This window comes from Astyanax mexicanus, chromosome 17 (assembly GCF_023375975.1).
Source record: "Astyanax mexicanus isolate ESR-SI-001 chromosome 17, AstMex3_surface, whole genome shotgun sequence".
NCBI lineage: Eukaryota > Metazoa > Chordata > Actinopteri > Characiformes > Acestrorhamphidae > Astyanax > Astyanax mexicanus.
Window position 1 is genome coordinate 10,234,374 of NC_064424.1, and position 16,459 is coordinate 10,250,832.

At 35.4% G+C, this 16,459-nt stretch overlaps 1 protein-coding gene across 2 annotated transcripts in view; it reads right to left on the bottom strand.

Annotated features, from left to right (window-relative positions):
* The window catches only part of st6gal1 (ST6 beta-galactosamide alpha-2,6-sialyltranferase 1), a 77,433-nt gene that overhangs the window by 40,054 nt on the left and 20,920 nt on the right, over positions 1-16,459 (bottom strand). The window contains exons 5-8 of one of the 2 annotated variants that reach the window (XR_007424981.1): positions 15,745-15,842; positions 12,701-12,802; positions 9,880-10,054; positions 4,337-6,392 (exon numbers count right to left, since the gene is read on the bottom strand). Coding sequence is in view for 1 of the 2 variants with exons in the window: in XM_007254156.4 (XP_007254218.1) it covers positions 6,127-6,392; positions 9,880-10,054; positions 12,701-12,802; positions 15,745-15,842 (641 nt within the window). In the remaining variant the exon portion in view is untranslated. Of the gene's footprint in view, positions 1-455; positions 6,393-9,879; positions 10,055-12,700; positions 12,803-15,744; positions 15,843-16,459 lie in introns of those variants that run through there. The other variant, XM_007254156.4, reaches the window with a different exon arrangement.

Sequence of the window (16,459 nt, forward strand, 5' to 3'; positions counted from 1 at the left end):
TCTCCCATGCGCCCCATATGACTGTGGTGTATAATATACCTATAATAATGACAACTCTACAAAGTTTTGCCTGATTTTCACACGGTTTGGTTTGTTCCATTTGTTACAAACAGCAGTAATGTAGTTATGATTCAGGATGCTACCACACATTACAAATATGTGCTCTCAAGCTAAAATATTTTGTATTATGCTACTATGTATTGTACTTACATACATACGGTATGGCATATTAATACGTGTATAAATTACTTATTTTTTGTATTTAAATGAAGAAACAAGTTTTATTGTAAATTTGAAATGTTTTTACTCTCTCTCACATATACATATATAGATACACACACACACACACACACACACATATATATATATATATATATATATATATATATATATATATATATATATATATATATACATTGAGGCAAAACTGTGACAGAAAAAAAACACACACGCAATCCGTTCTGTATAGTTTATTTATCTGGACACACACAGTACTGGTTTTATTATACAATGATGAGTGAACTGTTGTGCCTACTGGCAAGAAAACAACATTTTTTGGCCAAAAAGTGGTTCAGAAATATTAGCTTGCACTAGACAAGGACAGAAAGCTTGGAATGTTGACTGTGTTGTGTGCTCCTGTGCCATCATGACTGTGAAAGTCTGATTGTGAAACTGATGAAATGGCAGTATTGTGGCAGTAATGAGAATATGACACCATGATATAAAACTTATATAACAAAAGAATGTTCTGTTAATCAAGTCTTGGTAGCAGTGTGATTGCTGCCCTGGTAAACATAATCTACAAAGTGTTTCTAACCAATTCAGTAACAATGATCTGGTATTAGCAGAGCGGTAAATATTCACAAGTCTAATATAGATTCTAAATCTGTGGCTGAGATTCACATTTTTTTTCTCACAATATTTTACATGTTAAAACCGAGCTCTAATACATACATACTAGACAGGTTAGATTGGCTCAGATAAATATAAGTTTAAGGTTAAATTGCCTTTTCAGGACTCACCCCACCCTCTGGTAAAATATGACCCAAAAAATCACGACCCCTTCAAAAAATAAGTCCTTTACTCAATTTTAAAACCAATGATGGTTTTAATTTTGGTTCACTTATTGCATATTGTTACTTTTCTTTAATTCAATATTAAAATCAGAATACCCTTTTATAAACTGAATATAAATTCATGCAGCTTCATACAGCTGTTAGTATCACTGAAAAACATTTTCTCAACTCTAGCTGGATTTTATAATGTGCAGCATTATCTTGCTAATTTAGCGTAAAATAAAAAATGTTGTTCAGGTTAAGCTAACTATCTACAACAAAACAAGAAACAACAAAATCATTTTAATTCTAATGCAGAAATCATTATGTTAATTTAAATATCATATTTGTTTATATTGATCGTGAATTTTCAAGCTGTGTCCAAAACTATACCATGTTTATTATCCCCTATGTGTGAAAATTTAGATCACAAGATCACATTGAAATGGTATAATAGGGGACAGAATTCTACAAGGCAGTGAATGAACTCAGACACTGATTTTCTGAGCTTATTGCTGTGTGACAGCAGAGGGCACTGCATTAATGTTCATAAAACTGAACATGGTTCTTCCTTATGATTTTGCATTCAGATCTTCAAACAAAACAAGAAACATGATGAACTATGGGTATTCTATGTCAAATAGGCTGCATTGTGCGTTCATTGTGTTTTTTAGATACAATCACTGCAAAACTGTGGAACTCCAACCCTCCTAAATTATTTTTAAATAAATGTTCACCGTCCTTTAAAACTCTGTATTTGCATTATTATGCTATTATGTTATCATATTTAATGTATCCCTGGCATTAAATGCTTGATTAAATCTTAAATTTACAATAATATCGATTATCGCAATTATTTCTGGGACAATCATTGTGACAGGCCTTGCCCAAGCTTATTCAGTTTGAAAATCTAACTAATTGTTAAAGTTATTTAACAGATTAAAGGAGATCATGCTTCTGATAATGTTCTAGCTTTCCCATAACATCATTATGTGTGAACTTTTAAACGGACTGGATAGATATTTTTACAAGATTAATACACTCATTTTTTGGATAGTAGAAAAAGGTTTTATGTACTGGATTATAGGTGTTTAAATAACATGCACCTTTCTCCTATATATTAAAATCTCCCTTTTTTCATGTTTGGTAAAACCTTTATACAAATCAGTGCATATATACACACATATTCACGCAGCATCTGGGGTTAATAAATCATTTTTAAATAATATTTTTCAGGCTTTAAATCACACTAAAACTGGTATTTATCTGAACCATGTTGCTTAGCCATTTGGTATTGCTTTTTAATCATTTTAACACAAGTAGATCACTGCTATTTTAAAGAAAGAATACATCAAAGCTAATGTTACAGATGGACCAAAATAGAATATTTAGCCAGAGTTCAGATGTTTTGCCACAATCTTCAAACTTCATTTTGCCCCTTTCCTGAGTAAAGGAGAAAATAATGCTACCAGTGTATAATTAAGCCTGGCCTTATGTCCACATTATAATGAACATCTTGTCATATCTGCTCCCAGGCAATCTTCTAGACACAGTCGAAGTGAAATGTGATGTGGAAGACAAGAGCGTACATTTACATCTACTACTAAACTATCAGCAGTTTAAACCTGTTGTTTTTTAATTAATATATTATTATGTGGATCTTCCAAATTTGAATTCGGTCAAATCAGAAAAGAAACCTATAGAAAAATATTTTTTTTATGAACTTTGGTATCTGAATGTCTACAGAGGCTGCTGAGATAATGAATATTAAAATAATTTGGCATAATTTGGCATGCAGGAAAAAGTCACAGACTACACAGAAATCTGAGAAAATAATGTCCTTATATATAAAGTTACTTGAATCATATTAAAATATAGTGGTTTCATTTTTATAAATGCTAATGAAATGTGCATAGTCCAAATTTAAGTCAAGTTAATTTTCTAGCATAAATTAGGAACGAAAAACTAAACATAACAATTTGCATGTTTTATAGATTAGACACTAGACTATTCTAAAATTGCTGAAGTAAGTTAATGAGGATGTAGTTAATGGTGGTTAAGTGGACACAGTCATGGATTTGATAACCCTCGTGAGTTAAAAGTAATGATAAGTAGCAGTAATCAGGCTTAGTATAACATTATGGACGAGCACAGGGCATCTCGAAGGCAGTGAAACAACATCCATGCACTTTCACTGAACTTGTATAAGAAGAACAACACAATGAACAGAACTGTATCAAAGGTATGGCAAAGTGCAATTTTAGCTACGCATGCAAGAACATTCTCTAAAGAATAGGGTTGAACAGTCCCAGCACTGGGTGTCCAGCGCTTGTTGGTATAAAGCCTGCGAGTTCCTCACAGTGTAATGAGCAAATGCATATATACAATACAACCTCGCCTTGATTTGTGGCCTGTTAAAGGGTAATTCCACCAAAAATATACAAAATGGGTCTCCTAATGTGCTGATGGTTAGAATGAAATGTCTCTAATGGGGGTTTTAACATATATTTTTATGTATATTGCCGTTTTTCATCTAATTTTTTTAACATCTCAATGCCTGCTCTAATGAGATTGTCAGAGATATAATCAAGCAAGTGCTTCTAGTAAAAGAGCAAGGAAAGAGAAAAAAAGTTGTGAAATTTAACAATGTTTTTATAATATGAGGAACATTACTCCCTTTTTAGTCACTTTATATAGTCAGTTAGCCAGTTAATAGTCAAATGCAAAACAAATGATGTTGAGTTTGTATATAATGCATATGTAAAAATCTACCCCTTCTAATATGACATAATTCCACTGTGAAATGCTGCACAGACCACAGGGAAACATGAAAAGGAGTGATCAATCCTTATTTAAAACCAAGACAGCAGCAAAGGACACATGTAAGAGAGTCTATAGCTATAAAATGAACTGTTAATAACAACACTGATAGAATAAATTAATATTTTTTTCTAGTGCTCTGCATAGAAATAACTATATAAATATACACTGTACTGTGAAACCTTGTATCACCTTGTCTGCACTGCAAGGCTTAAATTGAGCTTCTCAGCCATGAAAACCTATTCTATAAAGCTTTTTACACTCTGTTAGTCTACACTACTGTTCTTGAGCTAATCTGAAGCTACATGAAGTTTTTTACAGTTTGACTCTGTGGAAGGTGAGAGAACTCTGAGCATTATGGACTTCAGCATCTACTGATCTACTGATATATATATACCCAGCTCTGGAACAAATAAGAGACCTCTCAAAAATTAAGAGTTTCTTTGACTTTCTTTGAAAACCTCTGGAATATAATCAAGAGGAAGATGGATGATCACAAGCCATCAAACCAAAATGAACTGCTTGAATTTTTGCATCAGGAGTGGCATAAAGTTATCCAAAAGCAGTGTGAAAGACTGGTGGAGGAGAACATGCCAAGCTGCATGAAAACTGTGATTAAAAACCAGGGTTATTCCACCAAATATTGATTTCTGAACTCTTAAAACATTAAGAATATGAACTTGGTTTTTTTTTGCATTATTTGAGGTCTGAAAGCTCTGTCTTTTTTTTTTATTTCAACCATTTCTCATTTTCTGCAAATAAATGCTCTAAAGGACAATATTTTTATTTGAATGTTGTCTGTAGTTTATAAAATGAAACAACAATGTTTATTTTACTCATAAATATAACTATAAATAGCAAAATTAGAGAAACTGAAGTGGTCTCTTATTTTTTCCCAGAGCTGTCTACTAAAATAAAAGGAAAGACAAGCAAAGCCAAATTGGTGATACAGATGCTTCATGACTTCATGCTATAGTATCACCAACCAGACAAACAGGCAGTTTGCTTGCCTAAGCAGTGGGAGGGACCACTAACTATTGACTCATGATTTGGTTTGCATGACCTGTTTTTGCAGGGTAACAAAATAATTTAAGAAGTGGAAGAATAAGAAAAATTAAAACTTGTGTTCCTAAGTTTAGCCTAAACATCCAAGAGCTAAACACCACACTGTATAGCAGTAGATTGTAAAGATTTGCATTAAAGCTGACTCAAAACAGAAAACCTTGCGGCAGCGACGTGTGGGTGTAACAGTGTCTTGCATGACAGAACAGTCCGTGTCTGGTTTTATGTTCTAGATTAGGTAAGTTTGTGTTTTGTTATGTTCTGTATCATCAACCTTGAGTTTTGCTACGTTTAATAGATCATATTTCTGTGTATATTGATGAACAAAAACCTGCAGGATTTCAGTGGAATTTCCCTTTAAAGAGACATCATACTGTAGCTGTGTATGTGTTGATGTGTGTGTGTGTCTGTGTGTGTATTTGTTTATGCCATATTACTTACAATATCTTTATGCAAAATAAATAATTGTAAATAAATAATAATAAAAAAATCAAATCTTTTATGTTTAAAGTCAGATTAGAGTCAGGTTGTTCTAGGGAGTGGCAGTGAGGCTTAAGTATATTCATTTTCAGTGCTTTGCATTTGTAATTCTGTAAAACTGTAGGCGGTGTACAGATTTTTAGCTGTTGTGAACTGTGTGTGTGTGTGATTGTCGGGTCTGTTTGTTGGTTGCTAAATATATAGAGACAGATTTAAAACACTTTAAAATAGTTAGGTTCACCCATACTACTACTTAGTAAAAGCAGTTTAAAAGCTTTTCAAAAAATTAAAGAATTGGCACTTGCATTAAAAGGATTTCTACTGCAGCCATAAACACTGCACTGCTTACATTTATCATAATGTACTTATTCAAATACTTGTATAACTCTAAGAAGTAGAGGAGTGGGTGTCAGTGTGTTAGGGCTGATTAGCACTTACTTGGTCAAGGAGAAGATTAGATAAGGTTACACTTTTGTGGACTGGAGCAGGTAAACAAATGATGGTCATCAGGTTTGTTCTTCTTCTTGGAATTTTATGAACAGCTCGCTAATGATTAAAATACTTAAGATCTACACGCGTTCGGTCGACGTTTTGAGAGAAGGTGTAGGTCCACTTGTTCGGAATGAGCTGTTGTGATTATACAATGAATCATGCATTAATAATACAGGTACATTCTGGATGCTAGGTTCAGTAAATGTGGTCCTCAGTTCTAGGGCTTTGAAAGTATGGATGCGGTGCAGTTATAGGTGCTGAATCCAGGCAGCGTGACTCTGCCGTGTGTGTAGATGTCTCGGTCTGAACCCTGGTTCATCCTCTTCACCAGGTTCTTCTCGTAGAGCAACGGGTGGTAGGCACCCAGGGTGCAGGCTGCGTCGCTGAAGCGCTGGTAGTAGTGGCAGAGCTCGGTTTTGCGTCGGGACGGCAGGAATTCGTACACATGGACCACATCACATAGTGACATCATCAGTACTGTGCCTGGGGTGAAAGAAACAAAAAAATATTTTTACAGTGATGTTGAGGGTAATCAATATAGTGTTTGGCTTGAGTTTTAAAATGGACCTTTTCGTGTAGTAAAACAAGATAAAGAGCACTAACTTTTGTGAATAGCTCACCTCTGCTCTCCCCCAGCTTTCCATGACCCACTAATTTTGTGCTTTTTGCCCAGAACCCCCTGATAAATCGCTTTTTAAACCATTGTCCAGGCTCAAAGTAGCTCCACACCTCATTGGTAGAATCCAAAAAGCACTGACATTTAAAATTAGGCATTGAGCTTTTTAAAAGTCACTGTTTACAACCCGTAGCATTAGCTACATTTATGACAGACACACATAGCTAATGCTACGGGTTGTAAACAGTAGTTTTTACCAAGCTTCTTCTGCACTTTTAAAGTTATTAATGCCTCGTTTTAAATGTCAGAGCTCTCCAGATTCTACCAAGAAGGTGTGGAGCTATTTGAGCCTAGATAACTGTTTAAAAAGCGATTTATCAAGGGCAAAATATGCCCTGAAGCGGCCATTGTAAAGAGCCCTGAGCAAAAAGTACAAAATTACTGGATCTCGGAATGCTGTGGGAGAGTGGAGGTGGGCTGTTCAACCAAGGTTAGTACTCTTTATCATGTTTTACTACACGAAAAAGTCAATTTTATGTTTGAGTTCTCCTTTAAAGCAACACTGTTATTTCACGACAAATAATTTAAATTTTAATTTAAACACTTAGAAAATTTAGAACAGTTTAGGTCTTACGATTTGTGGGAATTAGAAACAATATGTCTTATTTTACCACTGTATTTAGTAGAATCATGCCTGTTCGGTATTAAACTCTATGAGGAATTTTCTCAGACAGGGATTAAGTCCAGTCTTGGACAATACAACCTTTAAAATAAAGATTTTTTTTTAAATTGAAAGGAATATATAGTCTTGGACTAGGTCTACTCTTTGTTAGGGTAGAATTGTATTTTTAAGTTTAATTTGGTTACATACCCAGCTTTTAATATGTCTCTAGTCTTATTCAAGCTGTTTTAAGGCACCTTGATCATAACTATAATATAACATTATTTTATAACTGTGTTTGTGCTGTGTTAAAATTGATGACTATTTTAATTAGTCATTAATCAGCTTCTTCATTGCATTACACAGTAAGTGTTCACAGTACACAGCTCTGCACAGTCCTGTATAGTTTTTTTATACAGATCAGTTAACAATAACAGTAAAGAAAAGCCTGAATAAATGAGTAAAGAAACAGTATTAAAAGTGCAGATCTTTCAGACAGATGTGCTGCTTGATGCAGTTCTTAAGAAATTAACATCCAGCGTTCGAATGCTGAGCAGACAAGGATGAAACTGTTTTTTTATTAAGATGACAACAGAAACAGATCTAAGTGACTTTGAAGAGGGCTTATCTTTAAAGCATAGCAGGAGCTCAGTTACAAAGACTGCTCAACAGTGACTGAAGTGACATCTTCATTTAGATCTACAGGACACTTAAGTAAACAGGGTTGTAGCCTGCGCTGCGTTTGAAAGCGCAGTGATGCCTCTGTATTAATGTGATAAGAAGAGGAGAAACAGAAGAGCAACAATTTGCAAAGATGCTTTATGGTTTGTTCTTTGCTGTTCATTTTTATGTATGAAGCAAAGGCAAGGCAAGGCAAGGCAAGTTTATTTATATAGCACCTTTCATACACAGCGGTCATTCAAAGTGCTTTACAAATTAGAAAATACACAGAGAAGTCATATAAGAAAAAAAAAAAAAAACATGTAAAAGAATAACAGTAAAAATGGAAAATAAAAACTAAAGTAAGAGTAAAGCATGATTGATTCAAACATGATTAAAACAAAGATAAGTCAAATTAAAAATATGTAAAAGAACAACAAGGAATTTGAAATAAAAATAAAATAAGAATAAAGCATGAATAAAACATACATGATTAGAACAAAGAGAAGTAAAATTAAAAACATGTAAAAGAACAACAAGGAATTGGAAATAAAATTAAAATAAGAAAAAAAACATAATATAAAAGTGCCGTTACAGAATAAAAGTGGGCGGAGCTGCAGTGTTTTAAACTGAGCTGAAAGCCTGATCAAACATGTAGGTTTTCTGTCTGGATTTAAACATGTTTAGTGTTGGAGCTCTTCTAATGCTCTCTGTTAACTGATTCCATTTAAGAGCAGCGTAGTAGCTAAACGCTGCCTCTCCGTGTTTAGTTTTTACTTTAGGCAGCTCTAGCTGAGCAGTTCCTGATGATCTGAGAGCTCTGCTCGGCTCATACTGCTGGAGCTCATTAGATAAATATGCTGGTCCTGCACCTAAAGCAAAGTATTATACCAGTTATTATTTTTTTGCATATGTTCACACAGCAAGAAAATAAGAGACCACTTAACAATGATGTTTTTCCTTGATTTTACCAAAATATAAACCTCTGGAAAATAATCAAGAGGAAGATGGAACATCCTAGCCGTCAAACCAAGCTGAACTGCTTTAAGTTTTGCACGCGGAATGGTATAAATTTATCCAAAAGCAGTGTGTAAGACTGGTGGAGGAGAACATGCCAAGACGCATTAAAACTGTGCTTAAAAAACATTTGAACAATTAATTTCTGAACTCTTTAAACTTTATGAATATGAACTTGTTTTCTTTGAATTATTTGAGGTCTGAAAGCTCTGCATCTTTTTTGTTATTTCAGACATTTCTCATTTTCTGCAAATAAATGTTCTAAATAACAGTATTTTTAATTGGAATTTGGGAAAATGTTGTCCATAGTTTATAGAATAGAACACCAATGTTTATTTTACTCAAACATATACCTACAAATAGCAAAATCAGAGAAAGTGATTCAGATAATGAAGTTTTTAACAGAGCTGTATAAGTCATATGTGACTTATATGTGTGACAGAGTGAATGGCATCTATGGGTCACTTTAATATGTGGTATTGAAATCCTATTTACAGCAAAGTGACTCAGTCTAAACAGTCAGATTAGCATTTATGTGACCCTTATGTTAATGAGAATGAAAAAGGCTGTAAGTTGGGGCATATGGACAAGAGGAGAGGGAAAATTTAATGTGAACAGAAGGGAAAATGGACAACAGCAGCAAGTGAGGGTTGATGTGGTTGGATGACAAGGCAACAGACCCTTCTAAACATATGAGTTAATTTTTTTTCCCTCAAACAAAATTAAGACTGTCGCAGAATGGACGTGCCATGTCGCACAATGCTGTGATGCTGGAGAAAATGAAACCGAAACTTCATGTGAAGCGCTGCTCTTTTGCATCAGTTTAACACTGCATATCTGAGTGCTGTCAGATATGGGTCACATTAAAAGTATAAGAATGTAAAAAGCTGAAAATAAACATCAGATTTGGTAAGAAAATCAGATTTATTCCACTCTCACCTGCTGTGGGAACATAGCCTTTGTCCTTTTGTGTCCTTTGTTTACATGTTTCTACAGAAGTAAATATCATCACCTACCTAACAGGCCTGAAGATGGTGGGTTCTTCTGGATAGGCTCAGCCATGTTGTCTTGTATCCGCTTCCACAGCTGCCACTCTACACTGGGATGTAGGATATAAAAAGGCTGCTGGGGGTGTAGCCGTCGGTAGCGCTGATATTGTTTAAATATTGGGTAATCTGTCTTGTTGTACCACTGAAATGCAAAAGAATAGAGAGTTAATTAGAGTGTTGATGGAAGTCAGCCCTCCCCATCACCCACCACAGATCAGCTGCCCATCGTCCAGTTTTTGCAACATGTCTCGGACTAGTTGCTCGCTCTCCAATACAGATTATATTCAAGTTTATATGAACTTTTAACTGCTTTCATTACTGGCGCTGTTATACACCTGAAGATATTTGACCTGTGTGGTTGTATAATAACTTTTTAACATGGACTTAAAAGCAATTTGACCAGTGGTAGGATGGTCCTCCCTTATACAGCTCTGGAACAATTCAAGAGACCACTTCAGTTTCTGAATCTGTTTCTCTGATTTTGCAATTTATAGGTATATGTTTGAGTAAAATGAACATTGATGTTTTATTATGGACAACTTTTCTCCCAAATTCCAAATAAAAATATTGTAATTTAGAGCATTTAATTGCAAAAAATTTGAAATAACCAAAAAATGCAGAGCTTTTAAACCTCAAATAATGCAAAGAAAATAAGTTCATATTTATAAAGTTTTAAGAGTTCAGAAATCAATATTTGTTAGAATAACCCTGCATTTTAATTACAGTTTTCATGCATCTTGGCATGCTCTCCTCCACCAGTCTTACACACTGCTTTTGGATAACTTTTTGCCTTTACTCCTGGTGTACACAGTCAAGCAGTTCAGCTTGGGTTGATCGCTTGTGATCATCCATCTTCCTCTTGATTATATTCCAGAGGTTTTCAATTTGGTAAAATTGAAAAAACAATTAAACGCTCAAAATGGCCAGAAAAAGAGAACTTTCATCTGAAACTCGACAGTCTATTCTTGTTCTTAGAAATGAAGGCTATTCCATGCGAGAAATTGCTAAGAAATTGAAGATTTCCTACAATGGTGTGTACTACTCCCTTCAGAGGACAGCACAAACAGGCTCTAACCAGAGTAGAAAAAGAAGTGGGAGGCCGCGTTGCACAACTAAGCAAGAAGATAAGTACATTAGAGTCTCTAGTTTGAGAAACAGACGCCTCACAGGTCCCCAACTGGCATCTTCATTAAATAGTACCCGCAAAACACCAGTGTCAACATCTACAGTGAAGAGGCGGCTGCGGGATTTTGGGCTTCAGGGCAGAGTGGCAAAGAAAAAGCCATATCTGAGACTGGCTAATAAAAGAAAAAGATTAAGATGGGCAAAACAACACAGACATTGGACAGAGGAAGACTGGAAAAAAGTGTTGTGGACGGATGAATCCAAGTTTGAGGTGTTTGGATCACAAAGAAGAACGTTTGTGAGACGCAGAACAAATAAAAAGATGCTGGAAGAATGCCTGACGCCATCTGTTAAGCATGGTGGAGGTAATGTGATGGTCTGGGGTTGCTTTGGTGCTGGTAAGGTGGGAGATTTGTACAGGGTAAAAGGGATTCTGAATAAGGAAGGCTATCACTCCATTTTGCAAAGCCATGCCATACCCAGTGGACAGCGCCTGATCGGAGCCAATTTCGTCCTACAACAGGACAATGACCCTAAACACACCTCCAAAATGTGCAAGAACTATTTACAGCAGAAGCAGGCAGCTGGTATTCTATTGGTAATGGAGTGGCCAGCGCAGTCACCAGATCTGAACCCCATTGAGCTGTTGTGGGAGCAGCTTGACCGTATGGTACGCCAGAAGTGCCCATCCAACCAGTCCAACTTGTGGGAGCTGCTTCTAGAAGCGTGGGGTGAAATTTCTCCAGCTTACCTCAACAAATTAACAGCTAGAATGCCAAAGGTGTGCAATGCTGTAATTGCTGCAAATGGAGGATTCTTTGATGAAAGCAAAGTTTGATGTAAAAACAATGTTATTTCAAATACAAATCATTATTTCTAACCTTGTCAATGTCTTGACTCTATTTTCTATTCATTTCACAACGTATGGTGGTGAATAAGTGTGACTTTTCATGGAAAACACAAAATTGTTTGAGTGACCCCAAACTTTTGAACGGTAGTGTAGCTATTTACAGTAATGTTTATATTAAATCAAATGTTATTGTTTTCCTAATTAACATTCACTCTTTAATGTTCCAGTGTTTTACTGCTGAGATGCAGAAGAACGAGTGGTAGATGCCTTATATAATATAAAGTTAATTTGTAATGATATAGCATCCTATAGTTTATAGCAAGATTATACAGATTAAGTGGTTTGCATTCTAAAAAGACTAACATATTAAATGTTATGATACAAGTAGTTTACAATTAGTTTACAGCTAATATAATATAATATGAGCCCACAATTTTTTTTGTTCGTTCTTCATTAGAAAAGGGAAATGCGTCAGTTTGTAATGGTTTCTGAGAATTTTCTGTTGCTAAAGAATCTGCTCTTGACATTTGTGTTCACTACATCCCTCCCTTGCCACTCCAAGGTCTGTAAATTGACTTCACATGGGATAATTAAGACTGCTAATTAAGTCCTGGAATTGTGGAATTCCCTGAGGGAAACTGTGGAGGCCAGATGGACAAGGACTTGTTTAAACTGGTATTGAAATGTGCAGCTAAAGTCTGCTCATTTAGCTAGCTAGAGAATCGTTAATGGATGTATTTGGACACAGCAGTATGTTTGCTCTCTCTTAAATAAGAATTCTGAACTACAGATGATGGGAATGTAATGTTTTACCTCGTTAAGATCTGACGAGTACGGTGCAGGATCCCAGGCTACTAAAGTCCCAATACTGTATAAAGAACTTGAGAGGAAATGATGATCTTCAGAAGCCATCACCTGAAATGAATTAATTGCAGTTAGCTGTTATATTTTGACTTATGATATGCATTTATCAAAGTATATCAGTGGTCTAAAGTTGAAGAGTAATGGGACAGCATTGGTGTTTTAATATTCCCTAAAATATTCTCAAATTGCTCAGTCACACAAAACCAGTTTCACACAAACTTTCACTAAAATACACTTGTAAACCAGGCATGACTCTATAGTGAAAATCACTGCTTGAGCTCAGGAACACAAATTATTGTAGGTGAACACAGCTCTTCCTGAGGACCCAATTCCAGATAAAAGTTGGAACATGGTCTGAAATGCAAATACAAGTAAATAAAAACAGAATGTAATGATTTGCATTACAGAGAGACCCATATTTTATTTACAATTAAACATTAAACACATATCAGATGTAAAAGTGAGGCCTTTTTTATTATTAAATTAAATATGATTTAAAAAACTTTATACCACAGTTAGTTCCAACCCTGGCTGAGAGGCGTTCTATGAGAGCCATTATCAGCCGGTAATGCACTGTAACTGAAGCTCTCCATGTATTTCTCCGCCAAATACAGGTAACCTAACAAATATGCAGCGCTTACAAACTAAACAGCAGAGCTACAAACAGAGCAGCAATGGAACTATTTTAACTTGCAGAGTGTTTAAAACTAAACAGATTGCATTTTCCCGTCCTCTTTAACTCAAAATCTTTCAATAAACAGTAATACTAATGTAACTGTGATATAATCACAATAATACACTCAGTGGTGGATCTAGCCATTTTGGGGCCCTAGGCAAAATATAAACAAGGGGCCCTCATTCTTGAAACACACACATAAACCAAATAACTAGAGATGGAACGATCGATCGGTAGTGTATCGGTATCGATTTTCAGCCAAAATACAGTATCGGAGATCGGCAGATATTCTACTGATTTTATCCGATCTGATTCAGGAGTTTTGGGTTAAGCAGTTTATCAGAGCTGTGTGTGGAGGAAACTGGTGAAACTGCTCGCTTACAGGAATCTGCAGTTCCTCATCCAACCAGTAGTCGGAGCTGCAGCAGCAGCACAAGCTCTGCTGTCTTAACTCAGTCACAGAGCTACAGCCCAGCCACGGGCTACAGAGCTCAGCCAGTCAGTCTGGAGCGTTTTTTTTTTTTTTTTTTTTACAGTTTTCTTAAATTAACCCCACTAAACGGATAATACAGCTCTCTACAGTTCATCTTTCAGCCCAAGCAGCTAACAGCAGCAGTTTAGAGCAGCCGTCACGGAGTTACTGCTCGGATTACATTATAAACAGGTCAGTTAGCGCGCTGCTAATCTCATGATGTTTATAACTACAGAGTTTAGTGGACACATCACGGCTGCAAGGTTAGACTATTGAAGACTATTAAAGGTTATTAGAGGTTATTGAAAGGGTTATTGGGGGCAGAAATCAGTAAAGGCTGGTTAGATAAGTGATTCACGTCCTCGTCCTTTGCTGCGGTGAAACTGCGACTAGCGCTGTCACAGTGATGTTTATTAACGTCATTAAAACAGATTTTGTCAGGTATTGTCTTATTAATATTTACACATAACTTATATCTCTCCTAAAAGCGTTTATTTTGGTCAGTAGCACTCTTGTTTTTATTTAATATCACTGTAAATTACCAGTGTTTGCTTTGGTGTGGATGTAATTAGAGGAAACGCGTCCTGTCGCACATTGCTACGTCATCACATTATGGACTAGTTCAATGCAAGCAACGGAGGGGGGTATGTGTGTTTGGACAATTAGTATTTAGACATTAATTCGGTATTCTACTGATATTTCTGTTGTTTTTTTAATAGAAATGTTTTTTCTTTACTTTACATAAGTAACAAATAACAAATTAACATTGTTTTTGTTGTATTTACTGTAGCTGGGATGGTCAGATTTGGTCGAGGCCCTAGGCAAATGCCTAGGTTTGCCTAATTAAAGAACTGCCTCTGAATACACTCGAGGTTCATGCTATAACGTGTAATATTGGCACTGCTGTGCTGATTTATGGCACTCGGGCCTAAGCAGTACCAATATTACAACTTATAGCTTTTACTTCGAGTGTATTATTGCTTCAATAACTCATTTAGAACTTGATTGAAGCTTATGGGTCTGTAAGAGAAGCATCCCAACTTTTGGAATTTTTTGGTTTGTTTGTAATTACAAAGTAATTTTAATGCAGTGTTGCCTGAGGACCCAAAGATCAGCAGCAGTGTGCCAAAGTTTTAGGCTCCTGTAAAAAAAAGTTTTAGGCACCTGTAAAAAAAAGTTTTAGGCACCTGTAAAAAAAAGTTTTAGGCACCTGTAAAAATGTACATTTCTTAATTGGACAGAAAGTTTTTTTTTTTTTTGGTTCAGTAAAACACTAATATTAGAATATTTGCAAATAATATTTATACAAAAAGTAGTGGTTTACAGTAGTGGTGTTCATTAAAACATAAAGTTTTTCTCACGAGAGTCTATGATGGTAAATCAGGTGAGCTGCTGATGGAATTGAACAAATCCATTGGGGTGCTTGCTGGGGGTGTCCAGAAGAAATCTGGAACTAAGCTTCGTTCTTCAGATTAGCTCACGGGATATGTACTACTTTCTTAAAAATGAGAACATCTTGTTACTTTTTACTGTATTTATGTTTATCTGCATCTGTTCAAATAATATGTGATGTTTTTATTTTAGGCAAAAACACTGTTGCAAAGATAAATAAATTAGATAAATGTTTGGGTGCCTTAAACTTAGAATAAAGAATGTAATGAGAAAAATACCAAGAAAAAAATAAACTGCGATACTTAGAAAAGACTGTTTTCGAAACTCTGGAACTGAAATTGCTCTGCCTCTGCACTTTACACAAATAATCTTGCTGATGTTTTATTTACTTAAGTGTTAACAGTGTTTGATTTTCATCTATCATGTTTGTATATGGTGAAAGTTTCTACATACCTGTGAGTTGATCAGGCGCACTGTAGTTTTAGAGCCCACATCTTTCTCAAAGCCTGCAGTGGGTGCAGCATTGAATCTTACCACTGCATCATGGGAATCTGGAAGTTAAGAGAAACAGTATTTGCAAAGACATTCACATGTTTAATGTGCATAAACATATTTTGGTAGTTTGGTCCACTCCATCAGCATGTAATGATTTGAGGGAAACTAAAGAGAGGGTAAAGAACTTGGAGAACTTTGGGCTGGAGTTCAGATGGCTCCTGCTTGTGGCAGATACCCAGCTAACAGACAGCGTTATAAGAAAATTTAGTAAAGGGTCCAGGAGGGCCAACCTGTAAGCTTACAAAAAAAACGGATGACATAATAATGGTTTGCATCACAATGTTATTAGAATATTTCTCACATAACATTCTCAGCTAGACAAATACCAAAATATGGAAGAATTAAAAGTAACATTCCTAAAACAAAACATTGGACAAATGTTACCAGAACATTTAAAAACATTAAATAAAAAGGTTTTAAGAAAAGCCAGAAAACTTGGCAGATTGAACATTCTAAAAACCTTAACTGCAACATTCAGAAAATGTTCGACCAACCAAAAATAATAAGAAGTGTAGTAAGGGATAGAAATAAGAGAGATATGACATAATTAAAAAAGGGAAATGTAATTGTGGTGGGTTGGAAAGACTTTTTGGTAGTCGACTGATCTGTTGTA